At 43.6% G+C, this 15,993-nt stretch overlaps 1 protein-coding gene across 1 annotated transcript in view; it reads left to right on the top strand.

The window, feature by feature from the left end:
* LOC139409279 (voltage-dependent R-type calcium channel subunit alpha-1E-like) overlaps positions 1-15,993 on the top strand; it is a 218,653-nt gene that overhangs the window by 195,228 nt on the left and 7,432 nt on the right. The window contains exons 25-44 of the mRNA XM_071154189.1: positions 1,819-1,948; positions 2,819-2,878; positions 3,211-3,317; positions 5,125-5,221; positions 6,862-7,022; positions 7,200-7,337; positions 7,654-7,855; positions 8,456-8,620; positions 9,172-9,282; positions 9,393-9,473; positions 9,577-9,696; positions 9,935-10,000; positions 10,135-10,226; positions 10,315-10,477; positions 11,131-11,258; positions 12,139-12,235; positions 13,063-13,168; positions 13,298-13,405; positions 13,524-13,624; positions 13,724-13,830. Coding sequence (XP_071010290.1) covers positions 1,819-1,948; positions 2,819-2,878; positions 3,211-3,317; positions 5,125-5,221; positions 6,862-7,022; positions 7,200-7,337; positions 7,654-7,855; positions 8,456-8,620; positions 9,172-9,282; positions 9,393-9,473; positions 9,577-9,696; positions 9,935-10,000; positions 10,135-10,226; positions 10,315-10,477; positions 11,131-11,258; positions 12,139-12,235; positions 13,063-13,168; positions 13,298-13,405; positions 13,524-13,624; positions 13,724-13,830 — 2,340 coding nt within the window. The remainder of the gene's footprint in view (positions 1-1,818; positions 1,949-2,818; positions 2,879-3,210; positions 3,318-5,124; positions 5,222-6,861; positions 7,023-7,199; positions 7,338-7,653; positions 7,856-8,455; positions 8,621-9,171; positions 9,283-9,392; positions 9,474-9,576; positions 9,697-9,934; positions 10,001-10,134; positions 10,227-10,314; positions 10,478-11,130; positions 11,259-12,138; positions 12,236-13,062; positions 13,169-13,297; positions 13,406-13,523; positions 13,625-13,723; positions 13,831-15,993) is intronic.

Raw genomic sequence — 15,993 nt, 5'->3', positions numbered from 1 at the left:
AACAAGTCTGTAAATTGTGACTGGAAATGACAAAAAAAGAGTGTCCATGACAGACAGCCATCATCCTCACACCATCAACCTAACAACATCATCCAAGTACCATCATCTCAACACCAACAACCTAACCCCATCATCCTAGTACCATCATCCTAGTACCATCATCCTAACACCATCAAACTAACACCATAATCCTAACACCATCACCCTAACACCATCTACCTAACAACATCATCCTAACACCGTCATCCTAGTACCATCACCCTAACACCATCATCCTAGTACCATCATCCTAACCCCATCAACCTAACACCATAATCCTAACACCATCACCCTAACACCATCTACCTAACAACATCATCCTAACACCATCATCCAAGTACCATCATCTCAACACCATCATTCTAGTACCATTATCCAATTACCATCATCCTAACATCATCATTCTAGTACCATAATCCTAGTACCATCATCTAACACCATCATTCTAGTACCATCATCTAACACCATTAACTTTAAACCATCATCCTAACACCATCATCATAGTACCATCAACCTTACACCATCATCGTAGTGCCATCATGTGAGGATAGGGCACGACATCACCTTTTCCCCCTCAGGAGACTGAAAAGATTTGGCATGGGTCCCCAGATCCTCAAAACGTTTTACAGCTGCACCATCGAGAGCATCCTGGCTGGTTGCATCACCGCCTGGTATGGCAACTGCTCGGCATCTGACTGTAATGCGCGACAGAGGGTAGTGCGTACGACCCATTACATCACTGGGGCCAAGCTTCCTGCCATCCAGGACCTAAATACTAGGCGGTGTCATAGGAAGGCCCCAAAAATTGTCAGACTGCAGTCACCCAAGTCATTCATAGACTGTTCTCTCCAATACCGCACGGCAAGCGGTACCGGAGCACTAAGTCTAGGTCCAAAAGGTTTCTTAACAGCTTCTACCCCCAAGCCAGAAGACTGGTGAACAACTAGTCAAATGGCCACCTGGACTATTTACACTGAACCCCCCCCCCCCCCCCCCCTATGTTTTTACACTGCTGCTACTTGCTGTTTATTATCTATGCATAATCACTTTACCCCTACCTACATGTACAAATTACCTCGACTAACCTGTACCCCTGCACATTGACCCTGTATATAGCCTCATTATTGGTATGTAATTTTCTTGTGTAACTTTTTGATTAAATTTATTTAGTAAATATTTTCTTAACTCTATTTCTTTAACTACTTTGTTGGTTAAGGGCTTGTAAGTAAGCATTGTATTCGGCGCATGTGACAAATACAATTTGATTTGATCATCCTAGTTCCATCATCTTAATAGCATAAACCTAACACCATCAACCTAACAGCATCAACCTAACACCATCAACCTAACAGCATCAACCTAACACCATCAACCTAACACCATCAACCTAACAGCATCATCCTACTATCATCAACATAACACCATCAACCTAACACCATCAACCTAACACCATCAACCTAACACCATCATCCTAACACAATCAACCTAACAGCATCATCCTAACACCATCAACCTAACACCATCAACCTAACACCATCAACCTAACAGCATCAACCTAACAGCATCAACCTAACAGCATCATCCTAACACCATCAACCTAACACCATCAACCTAACAGCATCATCCTAACACCATCAACCTAACACCATCAACCTAACACCATCATCCAAACAATCTAACAGAGACATGATAGAGATATAGAAACAACACACTCAAATCAGTCTTGCTCTGTCAGATGTTTCTCAGTCAGAGCGGTTGTGTCCTCTGTTCCTTCTCTAGGATCCGCCGGGCCTGTCACTATGTGGTGAACCTGCGTTACTTTGAGACATGCATCCTGCTGGTGATCGCTGCCAGCAGTATCGCCCTGGCTGCAGAGGACCCCGTGTCAGCCACCTCTAACTGGAACAAAGTGAGAGCCAGTCTGGTCACTGGGCTTTACATGGACTCAACAGATGGCTGTTTTCCTCGCTGACCTTGAGCCTCACTATTCTAACTGTCCTTCTCCACAATGGTGGCTAGGCTATTGTCTTTGGTGTGTGGTTGCTTTTGTTTTGCTTTGTTTTCCTCTGCTGTATTATCTTTCTCTCAGCATAACGAGGGGTGCAAACGTGCGCCCCTGACGGGGATTGTGTCTGCGTCTGACACTCTATCTGATCTATATTAGAGTTGTCACTCTCTGCTCACACTGAGGAGCCAGATTGAGGAGAGGAGGGTGTTGTGGGGTGTAGAATCATCACATCACATTCCCTACAGCTGCCTCTGCTTTAGCCTCTTCATACGACAACAAACCAAACAGATGAAAGACTAAATTAAAGCATTATTAAAACTGCTTTGTGAAGGTCTCCCACGGTGACTTAATGGGGGGGGGGGGGGGGGGGGGGGGGCTTCTCTGGATGTTGGTGATTGAGGCAGATTGAGTTGGAAATGAAATGTGCCTGTGTGATATGCAAGGAAGATAATCAAAGCACATATTCATCAGAAGAGCGCCACTTAAAAGCATCGTATTAGAAATAAAAGGCCCTCGGGGTAAACGTAATCAATGTGACCATTAAAGAGAGAAGTTGGTTTCCTAAAAGCAAAATGTGTCCCTAGTTCAGTGGTAAAGAACAGATGCAACACATTAAACATAGTGTCTCAGAGTCTCTCTCTGGTCAGAAGTGCTTTTTGTTCTCCTGTAATGTATGAGCTAATGGCAAATAATGAAATGTTCTTCATCAACCCCTGGAGTCCAATATTGTGATTAATGTTTTAATATATTTGTCTACTTTTTACCCCACAGGTTTTGCGTTACTTTGACTACGTGTTCACAGGTGTCTTTACATTTGAAATGATAATAAAGGTGAGTTATTCAATCAGCAGGAATCCTGTTTTAAAACGGTGTCATATTGACATGACAGTGGACATACCATACTGTAGTGGTGTCAGTTGGATTTGACAGATGGTTCATGAACATGTTTGCCATAAGCTGTTACCCACTGGGCACACACTGGTTGAATCAATGTTGTTTCCATGTCATTTCAATGAATGACGTCTGTGCCCAGTGGGTAGTCCAGGGAAAATGTAATGTCAGATAGACAGAATGTACAGTATTTTGCTAATGAACAGTGAGGCCCCCCTATGCCAATATTTAGTGCTGTTTTCAAATGACTTAATAAGATGTGTACTTGACAGATGATAGACCAGGGCTTGATTCTCCATGACGGCTCCTATTTCCGGGACCTGTGGAACATTCTAGACTTTATCGTGGTGGTCGGAGCTCTGGTGGCCTTCGCCCTCACGTGAGTCATGTGACCTTGCATATGTTATAACTTCCTGTGTAGTGGTTTGTGTAGTGTACAGTGCTAGACTGTAAACTGCCAGTGTAGCTTGACTGGATTGGACATAGCATAGTTTTTCACTCTGTTTTGTGATATACATGTTTTTCCCACCCTGAGATGTACATGTTCAGTATCATGTCTTTCTCTCTGTCGTCCTCTGCCCCTGTGGATTGTGTTGCTGTGGGACTGCCAGGAATGTGTTGGGGTAAAAACACTTTCTTCACTCCCTTTCTTTCTGCTAATTTCTTAACAGTTCTCAACAGCATCCTGTCTTTCCTCTATAGTGCTATGAAAAAGTATTTGCCCCCTTTCTAATTTTCTCTACTTTTAAATATTTTTGATACTCAATGTTATAAGTTCTTCAACCTAAACCTAAAATTAGAATAAAGGAAACTGATTGAACAAATAACACAACAATTACATACCTCTTTAATTGATTTCATAAACAAAGTTATGCAACACCCAATGCCCCTGTGTGAAAAAATAATTGCCCCCTTACACTCAATAACTGATTGTGCCACCTTTAGCTGCAATGACTCCAACCAAACGCTGCCTGTAGTTGTTGATCAGTGTCTCACTTCACTGTGGAGGAATTCTGAACTGCTCACATGAACTGCTCGTGTCAAGTTCTGCCACAACATTTGGGATTAGGTCTGGACTTTGACTAGGCCATTCCAAAACTTCAAATTTGTTGCCTTTTAGCCATTTTCATATAGACTTGATTGTTCGTTTTGGATCATTGTCTTGACCCAGCTGCGCTTCAGCATCAGCTCACAGATGGATGGCCTGACATTCACCTGTAGAATTATCTAATACATAGCAGAATTCTACTCTACCACCACCATACTTGACCGTTGGTATAAGGTTCTTACTGTGGAATGCAGTGTTTGGGTTTTGCCAGGCATAATGGGACCCATGTCCTCCAATAAGTTATACTTTTGACCCATCTGTCGATAGCACTTTCTTCCAAGGGTCTTGCTGATCATCCAGGTGCTTTTTGGCAAACTTGAGTCAATTTTTTGGACGAGGTGGGTCCCATTATGTCTGGCGGCGACTTGCCTTAATAGAAGGAATGAAAAATTCTGCTCTGTTTAAGTGAATTCTACAGGAGAATGTCAGGCCATCTGCAGCTGGGTCACGCAGCAAGACAATGATCCAAAACACACAATCAAGTCTACATGAAAATGGTTCAAATGCAACAAATATTGCGATTTTGTAATGGCCTAGTCATTCCAGACCTAATCCTAATTGAGATATTGTGGCAGGACTTGAAACTAGCAGTTCCTGATTGAAAACCCACAAATGTCGCTGAGTTAAAGCAGTTCTGCATACAAGAGTGGGCCACAATTGCTCCACAGCGATGTGAGGGACTGATCAACAACTACAGGAAGCATTTGGTTTCATTCATTGCAGCTAAAGGTGGCACAACCTGTTATTGAGTGTAAGGGGGCAATTACTTTTTCACACAGTGGAATTTGGTGTTGCATAACTTTACTAATTAAATAAATAAAGTAAGTGTACTTTTTTTTGGTTATTTGTGAACTCAGGTTCCCTTTATCTAATATTAGGTTTTGTTTGAAGATCTGATAACATTCAGTATCAAAAATATGAAAAACTGAGAAAATCAGAAAAGGGGAAAATACTTTTTTATGGCACTGTATCTCTTTCTAATCAGAGATGTAAAGTACTGCAATACATCTCCTGTAAAATGGTTAGCTCAATGTTGGAGTGAGTTTATCAGGTCTTCATTCTGTGTTTTTACTTGTAGAAATAATAAAGGACGGGACATCAAAACCATCAAGTCTCTTCGGGTCCTGCGTGTCCTGAGGCCCCTGAAGACCATCAAGAGACTACCGAAACTTAAGGTAACCTTTTCCATTTGCTTTCTCAGCAATTGCTTCCCATGTTAACAGCACCTGCCCCAGTCAACAGTTGGAGGGATAGACTACAGGGCAGCTCTATCAGGCTGTTCAGGGTTTATCAAGGCTGCAGTACTGTCTATGTGTGTGGTATAACGGTATCAGGTCAGTAGCCACTGCCACACATCCATTTAGTCACACCTATTTCCACATGAGGGTTTCCAGGCAGCAGAGAATCAGCTAGAGAAAAGATTGATAGATGAGGTGATAAACCTGAGCGTTCGAGCATGAAAACATTTTGTCAAGACTGAATTTCCCAAACCTCACACATTCCATTTCTGCTGGGGGGGGGGGGGGGGGGTGTATCTGTCAAGGGGAATGAGGAAATGAGTCCGACTGATATCTGTGTGAGTGGACCAGGGAGTCAGTCAGCTGATACCAGACACACTGCAATCAATAGACCTGATTGTCCTGGGAATGGAAAGTGAAATAAAGATCTACAGGGTAATACAGTCCTCTTCCAATCACTCATGTAGCAACAACAGTTTGGGATCATATTGGACAAGTGTATGCTATTTACACCACTTGAGTTAGAAGTCAGCGTTAAGGGCCTCCCGAGTGGTGAAAAGGTCTAATCAAATCAAATCGCATTTAATTGGTCACATAGACATAGTTAGCAGATGTTAACGTGAGTGTACTGAAATGCTTGTGCTTCTAGTTCCGACAGTGCAGTAATATCTAACAAGTAATATAACACCACAACTACCTAATACACACAAATCTAAAGGAATGGAACAAGAATACATATATGGATGAGCGATTGCGAGCGGCATAGACAAGGTGCAATAGATGGTATCAGATACAGTATATACATACAGTATGAGATGAGTATTGTAAGATATGTAAACATTATTAAAGTGGCCTTATTTAGTGACTAGTGATCCGACTAGTGATCCATTTATTAAAGTTGACAATGATTTGAGTCTGTATGTAGGCAGCAGCCTCTCTGTGTTAGTGATGGCTGTTTAACAGTCTGATGGCCTTGAGATAGAAGCTGCTTTTCAGTCTCTCAGTCCCAGCTTTGATGAACATCTAAGGCACTGCATCGCATGTGCAGCCTGGGATCGAACCAGGATCTGTAGTGATGCAGCTGGCAGCAACCAGGAGACCCATGAGGCGGCACACAATTGGCCCAGCATCATCTGGGTTAGGGGAGGGTTTGACCGGCTGGGTCGTCCTTGTCCCATTGCGCTCTAGCGACTCCTGTGGTGGGCTGGGTGCAATGCACGCTGACATGGTCACCAAGTGTACAATGTTTCCTCTGACACATTGGTGCAGCTGGCTTCTGGGTTAAGTGAGTTTTGTGTCAAGAGGCAGTGCAGCTTGGCGGGGTCCTGTTTCGGAGGACACACGGCTCTCGACCTTCGCCTCTCCTGAGTCCGTATGGGAGTTGCAGCGATGGAACAAGAATGTAACTACCAATTGGGGAGAAAAATGAAAATATATATATAAAATAAAAGTAAGCCTCAACAAATCCCTGGCTAACTGGACGAAAGCTGAACTCCCACAGTTTTAGCGTATCACTTTCTTTGACTCTCTTTTTCAATTGCCTTCCCTCATGCTTCGTCCTCTGCCTGTGTGTGTAGGCAGTGTTTGACTGTGTGGTGACCTCTCTGAAGAACGTCTTCAACATCCTCATCGTCTACAAGCTCTTCATGTTCATCTTCGCTGTCATCGCTGTGCAGCTGTTCAAAGGAAAGTTCTTCTACTGCACAGACGGATCCAAAGACACAGAGAAGGACTGCCAGTAGGTGTCTGCTGAGCTGCCTGTATACGCTCATACACTGGGCCTTACAGAACACTAACATACTGTAGTTGTGGTGGATGGAGACCTATTGGAGACCTACAGTATGGTCATGTTTTTTACTGCTTCTTTGTCCACTGAATGTCTATTGTACACTGTGTGTCTGTCTCTTCCTTTCAGAGGCTTCTACATTGACTATGAGAAGGATAAAAAGGAAGTGAAGAGAAGGGATTGGAGGAGACATGACTTCCACTATGACAACATAGTCTGGGCCCTACTCACTCTGTTTACTGTCTCCACTGGGGAGGGCTGGCCACAGTAAGTCTCACTCTCTCCATACACACTTTCCACTATGTTACAACAGCACCTTGTGGACTAGTGGTTAGAGTGTCCTGCCTGAGATAGAAAGGTTGGAAGTTCGATCCCTAGCCGAGTCATACTAAAGACTGCAATAGACTAGCGTTCTGTCCACGGGGTGTATTTGTGCCTCACACTACAGAAACACTATGAGCAGTTCCGACTCGCACAAGACTACTTTCTTTTACTATGTCACTACTGTACATAAGTTAGACTGAAATATATTTCAGAAAGTCCATTGCTGAGTACACTGTGGTCTGTCTGTGTGTCTGTCCAGGGTCCTGCAGCACTCTGTGGACGTGACAGAGGAGGACAGAGGTCCCAGCAGGGGCAACAGGATGGAGATGTCCATATTCTATGTAATCTACTTTGTGGTCTTCCCCTTCTTCTTCGTCAACATCTTTGTGGCTCTCATCATCATCACCTTCCAGGAGCAGGGAGACAAGATGATGGAGGAATGCAGCTTGGAGAAGAACGAGGTGATGGAGTCACACACATACAGTACACAAACACACACACACACACACACACACACACACACACACACACACACACACACACACACACACACACACACACACACAAACACACACACACACACACAAACAAACACACAAACACACACACAAACACAGTGAATCATAAAACAAGCTAAATGGAACCTAGACATTCCTTTTTAACTGTAGACTTTCCAGTGATAATCTAGAACACACCAGCTCAGTGTATGTGTTATTGATATGGTTTGCTGGTGGAATGTAGCACACACATCAAAATGACCCCGCCTGCGCTTTTAGATTTAACTCGCTCAGTCTTGACAGGTTATTACACAGAGGAGCACACTGGCTCATGGAAAATGCCTGGTAAATATACAGAAATAGTGAGATTTCCCCTCCAGACTCACAAAGTCTCTCCCACCAGGTATCCCTCAGTCAATATTGACCAGAATGTTCCCAGCAGTCCATACAGCAGTGTCTCTACTTCAAGGAGAAAATATAAGGACTTTCCCAGAGCTAACCGCTTCATGCTTATTCCCAACAAAGTGTTCTTCAGCTTTCCTTCTTGTGTGTTTTCCCTTACAGAGGGCTTGCATTGACTTTGCCATAAGTGCCAAACCCCTGACCCGCTACATGCCTCAGAACAGGCAGACGTTCCAGTACCGCCTCTGGCACTTTGTGGTCTCCCCCTCTTTCGAATACACTGTGCTGGCCATGATTGCACTCAACACCATTGTCCTGATGATGAAGGTGTGGATAATGATCACATTCAAACAATACACTGAACTAATCCCATTTGTAAAGCAGAAGTCTAGTCCCTGTGGTGCAGAAGGTATTATGGCGCCTGTAGCTGTAGCTGATTGGGGTTGTAAGATGCATGCCCCTCTACTCTGTGCTGTTCTCTAGCTAACGGTCTGGGTTTCTTCCATTCCCGTCCTTGTGAGCATTTCATTTATTCCAAGAAAAGGCCTTCAGTCAGATGGAAGGAGAGGATGACTCAGCCTCTATTAAATATTGATCTATGTCCACCGGCTAGTATTTAACATGGCCTCGTTAACTCTGTCTGTACAACTCAGAGGAATGACTCCTTTTATAGCCTCAGCTTAATGTTACGCTATTTATGTATCAGAGGAAATCTGCTATGAACCTGTGGCTATAGATCTACAGTTGTATGGTGATTGAGCAAGATGGTCTGGGTTTAGGTTCATTGTGTTATTTTGGGTTGTCTGTGCATCCCAGTAATTTGGGGTCATTCCAATGGTGTTTAATGGTGTCTCTCTTTATCTCCTATATGGTGGTAGTATTACTCTGCCCCACCAGCATACGAGGCTGTGCTGAAACATCTGAACACAGCTTTCACTGTGCTCTTCTCTGTGGAGTGTGTCCTCAAGATCATGGCCTTTGGCTTTCTGGTGAGGAGCAAGTTAATGCCTTACTGTCCCATGACATCATGATCTGATCCTGTTTGCAATGCTACTAACATCTACTGACTGAAGAATGGATGTGTTCCCCTCTTCTTCAGAACTACTTTCGAGACACTTGGAATATATTCGACTTCATCACAGTTTTGGGAAGCATCACAGAAATAGTGGTAGACTTGCAGGTAACAAAGCATTACTGAATATCAATCAATGGCTGATTGTGTTACCATTTCTATACAGTGCACTGATAATGAGCTGTAAACATACTCTCTCATCTCCCTGAAGTCAATTGAGACCTTCAACATGGGTTTCCTGAAGCTGTTCCGTGCAGCCAGACTGATCAAGTTGTTGAGGCAGGGTTACACCATCCGCATCCTGCTCTGGACCTTTGTCCAGTCCTTTAAGGTCAGCTCTACACACAGTACAGTACAGCACTGGATAGGGACACTTAACACTGAAAACAGGTGTGTGTGTGTGTGTGTGTGTGTGTGTGTGTGTGTGTGTGTGTGTGTGTGTGTGTGTGTGTGTGTGTGTGTGTGTGTGTGTGTGTGTGTGTGTGTGTGTGTGTGTGTGTGTGTCTGTGTGTGTGTGTGTGTGTGTGTAACGTCTGTTACTGTGTCATGACACAGGGTTTCTCTTTCAGGCTCTCCCCTACGTTTGTCTGCTCATTGCCATGCTCTTTTTCATATATGCAATCATCGGAATGCAGGTAAGGTGTTGCTCACACTCTTTATCTATTCTGCCACTTTCTAAGTTTGTCATTGCATGGTGTGAATCTGTCATTTCTGTATACAAGACTGAGTCAGGACATATCTCATGATATATGCCTGAATATTCCTCAAGGTTTTTGGAAACATCAGACTGGATGAGGAGACTCACATCAACCAACACAACAACTTCAAGACCTTTTTTGGTGCTCTGATGTTGCTATTCAGGTACAGTTGGATATCCTTCATGTGTCACACAGTGGCAAACCGGGGCTCATTTTCAGTCACTGAACGACACACCGCTGTCTGCCTGCAGGAGTGCCACGGGGGAGTCGTGGCAGGAGATCATGCTGTCATGTTTAGGGGGGCAGAAGTGTGAGCCAGACCCCTTAGCTCTAACATCAGACCACGAGGAGCGCTGTGGAACTGAGTTTGCCTACTTCTACTTTGTCTCCTTCATCTTCTTCAGTTCATTTCTGGTAAGAGTCCTACTCTGACTCCTACTGTCCTACTCTGACTCCTACTGTCCTACTCTGACTCCTACTGTCCTACTCTGACTCCTACTGTCCTACTCTGACTCCTACTGTCCTGCTCTAAAAGTCCTACTGTCCTACTCTAAGAGTCATACTGTCCTACTCTAAAAGTCCTACTATCCTACTCTAAGAGTCTACTGTCCTACTCTAAGAGGTCTACTGTTCTACTTTAGAAGTCATACTGTCCTAACTCTAAGAGTCTTACTGTCCTACTCTGAGTCTTACTGTCCTACTCTGAGTCCTACTGTCCTACTCTAAGAGACCTACTCTAAGAGTCATGCTCTCCTATTCTAAGAGTCCTACTGTACTACTCTAAGAGCCCTACTCTAAGAGTCCTACTCTCCTAACTCTAAGAGTCTTACTGTCCTACTCTGAGTCCTATTGTCTTACTCTAAGAGACCTACTCTAAGAGTCCTACTGTCCTACTCTAATAGGTATACTGTCCTAGTCGAAGAGTCCTACTGTCCTACTCTAAGAGTTCTACTCTTACCAGAAATTAGCGGAAGAAGTTGAAGGAGACACCTACATGCATATATATTTCACTTTCATACACACATACTGTAGTTCCTTGTCTATGACCTCCTCTAATCACTGTTCAGATGCTGAATCTGTTTGTGGCTGTAATCATGGACAACTTTGAGTACCTCACCCGGGATTCCTCGATATTGGGGCCTCACCACCTGGATGAATTTGTTCGTATCTGGGGTGAATATGACCGAGCTGCTTGGTAAGTCAGAGGCCCAACAGCAACACATACAAAGTAGCAGCACATATGTGAATTATTTACTATTTTACAGTTATTCTAATGTTACTCCCACCTACTTACAAAGACCACCATATAGCCCTAATGTCCAAAACATCTCATGATATGAAAAGTATTGCATATTTGGCTAATTGCTGTCCATTGTGTCCTGATGCTTTGCTTTCCAGGTTATTTATCTTAGGGCAATGCTGGCACTTCGGCTCTGGTAAACTTCAGCAAAGCTGAATCTCTATGTTCATTGTTAACTACATAAATGTATGTTCTTTCCAGTGGAAGGATTCACTATAAGGAGATGTACAAAGTAGTACGCACTATTTCACCTCCCCTGGGCTTTGGAAAGAACTGCCCCTACAGGGTGGCCTACAAGGTTTGGCTCCCCCCACCACTATCCCTCGCTCCCTCAACCCCTTCCTACGTTGGGATCCTTGCTCTGCCCCCCGCCCCCTCCATTCCTTTCTACCAGTTACTACTACTGCTCTATGGCCTGCTTGCACTGCTGGAGGAGGCCAGCTCTGGCTCTGCTCCAGGCCAAAGAATGACTGGGCTATGGCTTCAGGATACAAAGAGATGGGTGTTCCATAAGTACCTGCCAGATCCACAGAGGACCCTACTATCATTCCTTTGGTCATGTTAGATTTCTTCTGCTCCCTCTTTTCTATGCCAGGTCTGCATAGAAAGACCACAACCTGATCTTATCATTTTCCTCTTTCTGTGTAATGCCATTGAATAACCCTCTTTCTGATATCTCTTCCCTTTTACATATTCCTTTCTTCCTCCATTCCTTGGGAATGCCTTCCTTGCCCTTCCTCCTCGTCATCTGCCTTGCTCCCTGCCTCCTCCCCAGCGGGCGTATTCATTACACTGACATGTATGAAATGCTGACCCTCATGTCGCCACCTCTAGGCCTCGGCAAGAAATGTCCATCCAAAGTGGCTTATAAGGTAGACCAAATGCAGACAGGCAAAGTTTCTATGTTAGGTCAATGGAGACGGCAAACTAAAACCTTGCTCTCTGTCATACCGGATCATCCCAATTCCAAATGAAGTGTGGGAAATGGCTGTTGTCTATCGTATCGTAATGTGTCGCTTGTTCAACTGTAAGAGAATCTACAATGGTGTTTTTTGATTGGTGGATGACAATACGTACAGTAAAAAGAAAATAAGCATTGGGCTTTGGTGTTTTCTTTTTTTCTATTGGTTTGCATCTTGGCAGAGAACTGACTGAGTAATTAATTGATGTTTTGTGTGTTAAGAGCTGTCTGTGGAGTAAATGGCTTTTACAGTCAGTAAGAATGCAGCTGTTTTGAAACGGGTGCATAAACCTGACATATATTTCATAGAGCCACACTGTACAGTGTCAGAATGTCATACAATCTTCCTCAATCAGTGTTTCTTGATTACTTCCTATAAGTATATGCATATGCCTTCTGCCCTTGCACTCTTGCTTTTTTTCACATATCATTTCCCTGTCATTTATTTTGTGATATGTGTGCATGTGCAATGGCAGAGATGCACCTACCCTCTTTGTGCATGCTGTGTTGTGAGAGTCTCTTGGCTGTTCTTACTATGTCATTCTTATTAGAGTATTGTCTTATCACATGTGTTTTTATCCTTATATTGTAAGTTTAGCTTAAACAGTGAAAACATATTATCAAGTAGAGACTTGAGTACTACATTAAGACTGCAAATGGCTAGCTCCTCCCATTTGCATCATGTTGTCTCCTGTTTGATGAGATATATTTCCTGCTTCCCCCTCTGGACACCCTCAGAGGCTGGTGCTAATGAACATGCCTGTGGATGAAGAGATGTCGGTTCACTTCACCTCCACCCTCATGGCCCTGATCCGAACCGCCCTCGAGGTGAAGATAGCCAGAGGTCAGGCGCTAGCTAACATGCTATATACTTAGTATAACCTTGTTGTTTTTCTCTACTTTCTCCACACACTGTTGATCAATTTCCTCCATAAGTTGCATGCTTGATCTGCTGTTGTTTTGGTGGTTCCAGGAGGGGAGGACCGAGGTCAGATGGATTCAGATCTACAGAAGGAGATAAGTGTCATTTGGTCACACCTTTCACAGAAGACCCTGGACCTGCTCGTCCCCATTCACAAAGGTGACAGTCAGAATGTATGGTCCCACTGGCATTAGTCAATGTAATTGAACTATTTACTCTAGGAGTTATGAATTTCAAAGAATTCCAAATTAGTGACATTATGCCATTGGTCTTCCAGCCAGTCATATGACCATTGGGAAGATCTATGCAGCCATGATGATCATGGACTACTACAAGCAGAGCAAAGCCAAGAAGCTCAGGCAACAGCTGGAGGAGCAGGTATATACCTCTATGTACAGTATAGTTAGGAAACCACCTCCTCTTAACGGTAGTTTGCATACTCTCATACTGTACCTGTTTCATCTTTACCCTCTATAGAAACACGCTCCCATGTTCCAGCGTATGGACGCGTCCTCTCTGCCTCAAGAGATCCTCTGCAGTGCCAAAGCCCTCCCTTTCCTGCCCCACAGCCCTGGATCTGCCCTGTAAATATGTTATTTTACTCATGAATAGGGCTGCCGGCAGTCATGAGTTATGACCGCAGTAAAATTCCACGTGACCGCTACCCATCCCTGTCGCGGGATCATTTTCAACCGCTGAATAGCATAGTGCAACAGTCACATAATATTACTAAAAAATATTAATGTTCATGAAATCACAAGTGCAATATTGCAAAACACAGCTTAGCCTTCTGTTAGTCTCAGATTTTGAAATTATGCTTTACAGCGAAAGCAATCCAAGCGTTTTGTGTAAGTTTATAGATAGCTTAGCATAGCATTATGTACACTTAGCATCAGCAAGCTTGGTCACGAAAATCAGAAAAGCAATCAAATGAACCATTTACCTTTGATGATCTTCGGATGTTTTCACTCACGAGACTCCCAGTTACACAACAAATGTTCCTTTTGTTCCATAAAGATTATTTTTATACCCAAAATACCGACGTTTGTTTGTCGCTTTATGTTCAGAAATCCACAGGAAAGAGCGGTCACGTCAACGCAGACGGAAATTCCAAATAGTCTTCATAATATCCACAGAAACATGTCAAACGTTTTTTATAATCATTCCTCAGGTAGTTTTTAAAATATATATTCGATAATATATCAACTGAGTGTCTTTCTTTTTTTCTTTTTTTTTTTTTGAATTTTACCCCTTTTTCTCCCCAATTTCGTAGTATCCAATTGTTGTAGTAGCTACTATCTTGTCTCATCGCTACAACTCCCGTACGGGCTCGGAAGAGACGAAGGTTGAAAGTCATGCGTCCTCCGATACACAACCAACCAAGCCGCTGCTTCTTTAACACAGCGCACATCCAACCCGGAAGCCAGCCGCACCAATGCGCCGGAGGAAACACCGTGCACCTGGCCACCTTGGCTAGCGTACACTGCGCCCAGCCCGCCACAGGAGTCGCTGGTGCGCAATGAGACAAGGACACCCCTACCGACCAAGCCCTCCCTAACCCGGGCGACGCTAGGCCAATTGTGCGTCGCCCCACGGACCTCCCGGTCGCGGCCGGTTACGACAGAGCCTGGGCGCGAACCCAGGACTCTGATGGCACAGCTGGCGCTGCAGTACAGCGCCCTTAACCACTGCGCCACCCGGGAGGCCCCGTGTGTAGGTCTTTCAATAACAGCGGGAGGAACAATGGAACAACTCTGTAGTGCAAAAACTCATTCTGAGAGCCCCCACCTATCCACTTACGCAATGTGATCTTTCACGCTCATTTTTCAAAATAAAATCCTGAAACTATGTCTAAAGACTGTTGACACCTTAGGGACGCCAGAGAAAAAGGAATCTGGTTGATATCCCTTTAAATGGAGGATGGGCATGCAAAGGAACAGAAGGGTTTCAAAATAAGAGGCACTTCCTGATTGGATTTTCCTCAGTGTTTCGCCTGCAATATCAGTTGTTATACTCACAGACAATATTTTGACAGTTTTGGAAACTTTAGAGTGTTTTCTATTCTAATCTGTCAATTATATGCATATTCTAGCATCTGGTCCTGAGAAATAGGCCATTTACTTTGGGAACGTTATTTTTCCAAACATAAAAATAGTGCCCCCTAGCTTCAAGAGGTTAAGTTATGGTAATCACCTCTTATGCACTCTGGACATGCTTTGATAGTACCCAACTTGCTAACTACCATCAGGTCCTACTGGCCTGGTACTCAGGGCCCTCTAACCACTCTGACATCATCGCAAATGCAATTTAAAATGACAACAAACACTTATCATCAAAACAGTATAGTGCTTTTAAAACTGACTTCACTGTGATGATCAGTTTGAAGACAAAAGTTCAACAGCAGGTTGCATTAAGTGTAAAACATGGTAGTTGTGGATGTTATTTCAAAGCCTAATACAATGAAATGGACAGCGCTTTCTAAGGTGATGATTCATTCAAAACACCTATACACATATTAGAGCATATACATGTGCATAGACTTATGCACTCAAGCCTGGGGAAAAAAACGGAATAAAATTATGATTGTGCGGTTATACAATACATAGCCTACCGCATATTACCCATGGCAGAAAAACATAAAACAAAACTGATTTAAAATGTCTGGTGCATAATTGGTCTGGCCTATACTTTAAAATTAAACAAATTAGAGTAATCACCTTTGAGAGTGGTGGACTGTATTATTATGC

Source organism: Oncorhynchus clarkii, chromosome 5, assembly GCF_045791955.1.
Source record: "Oncorhynchus clarkii lewisi isolate Uvic-CL-2024 chromosome 5, UVic_Ocla_1.0, whole genome shotgun sequence".
Taxonomy (NCBI): Eukaryota; Metazoa; Chordata; class Actinopteri; order Salmoniformes; family Salmonidae; genus Oncorhynchus; species Oncorhynchus clarkii.
Note: the sequence above shows the minus strand (reverse complement) of the source record. Positions and strands in the feature narration are given on the sequence as shown.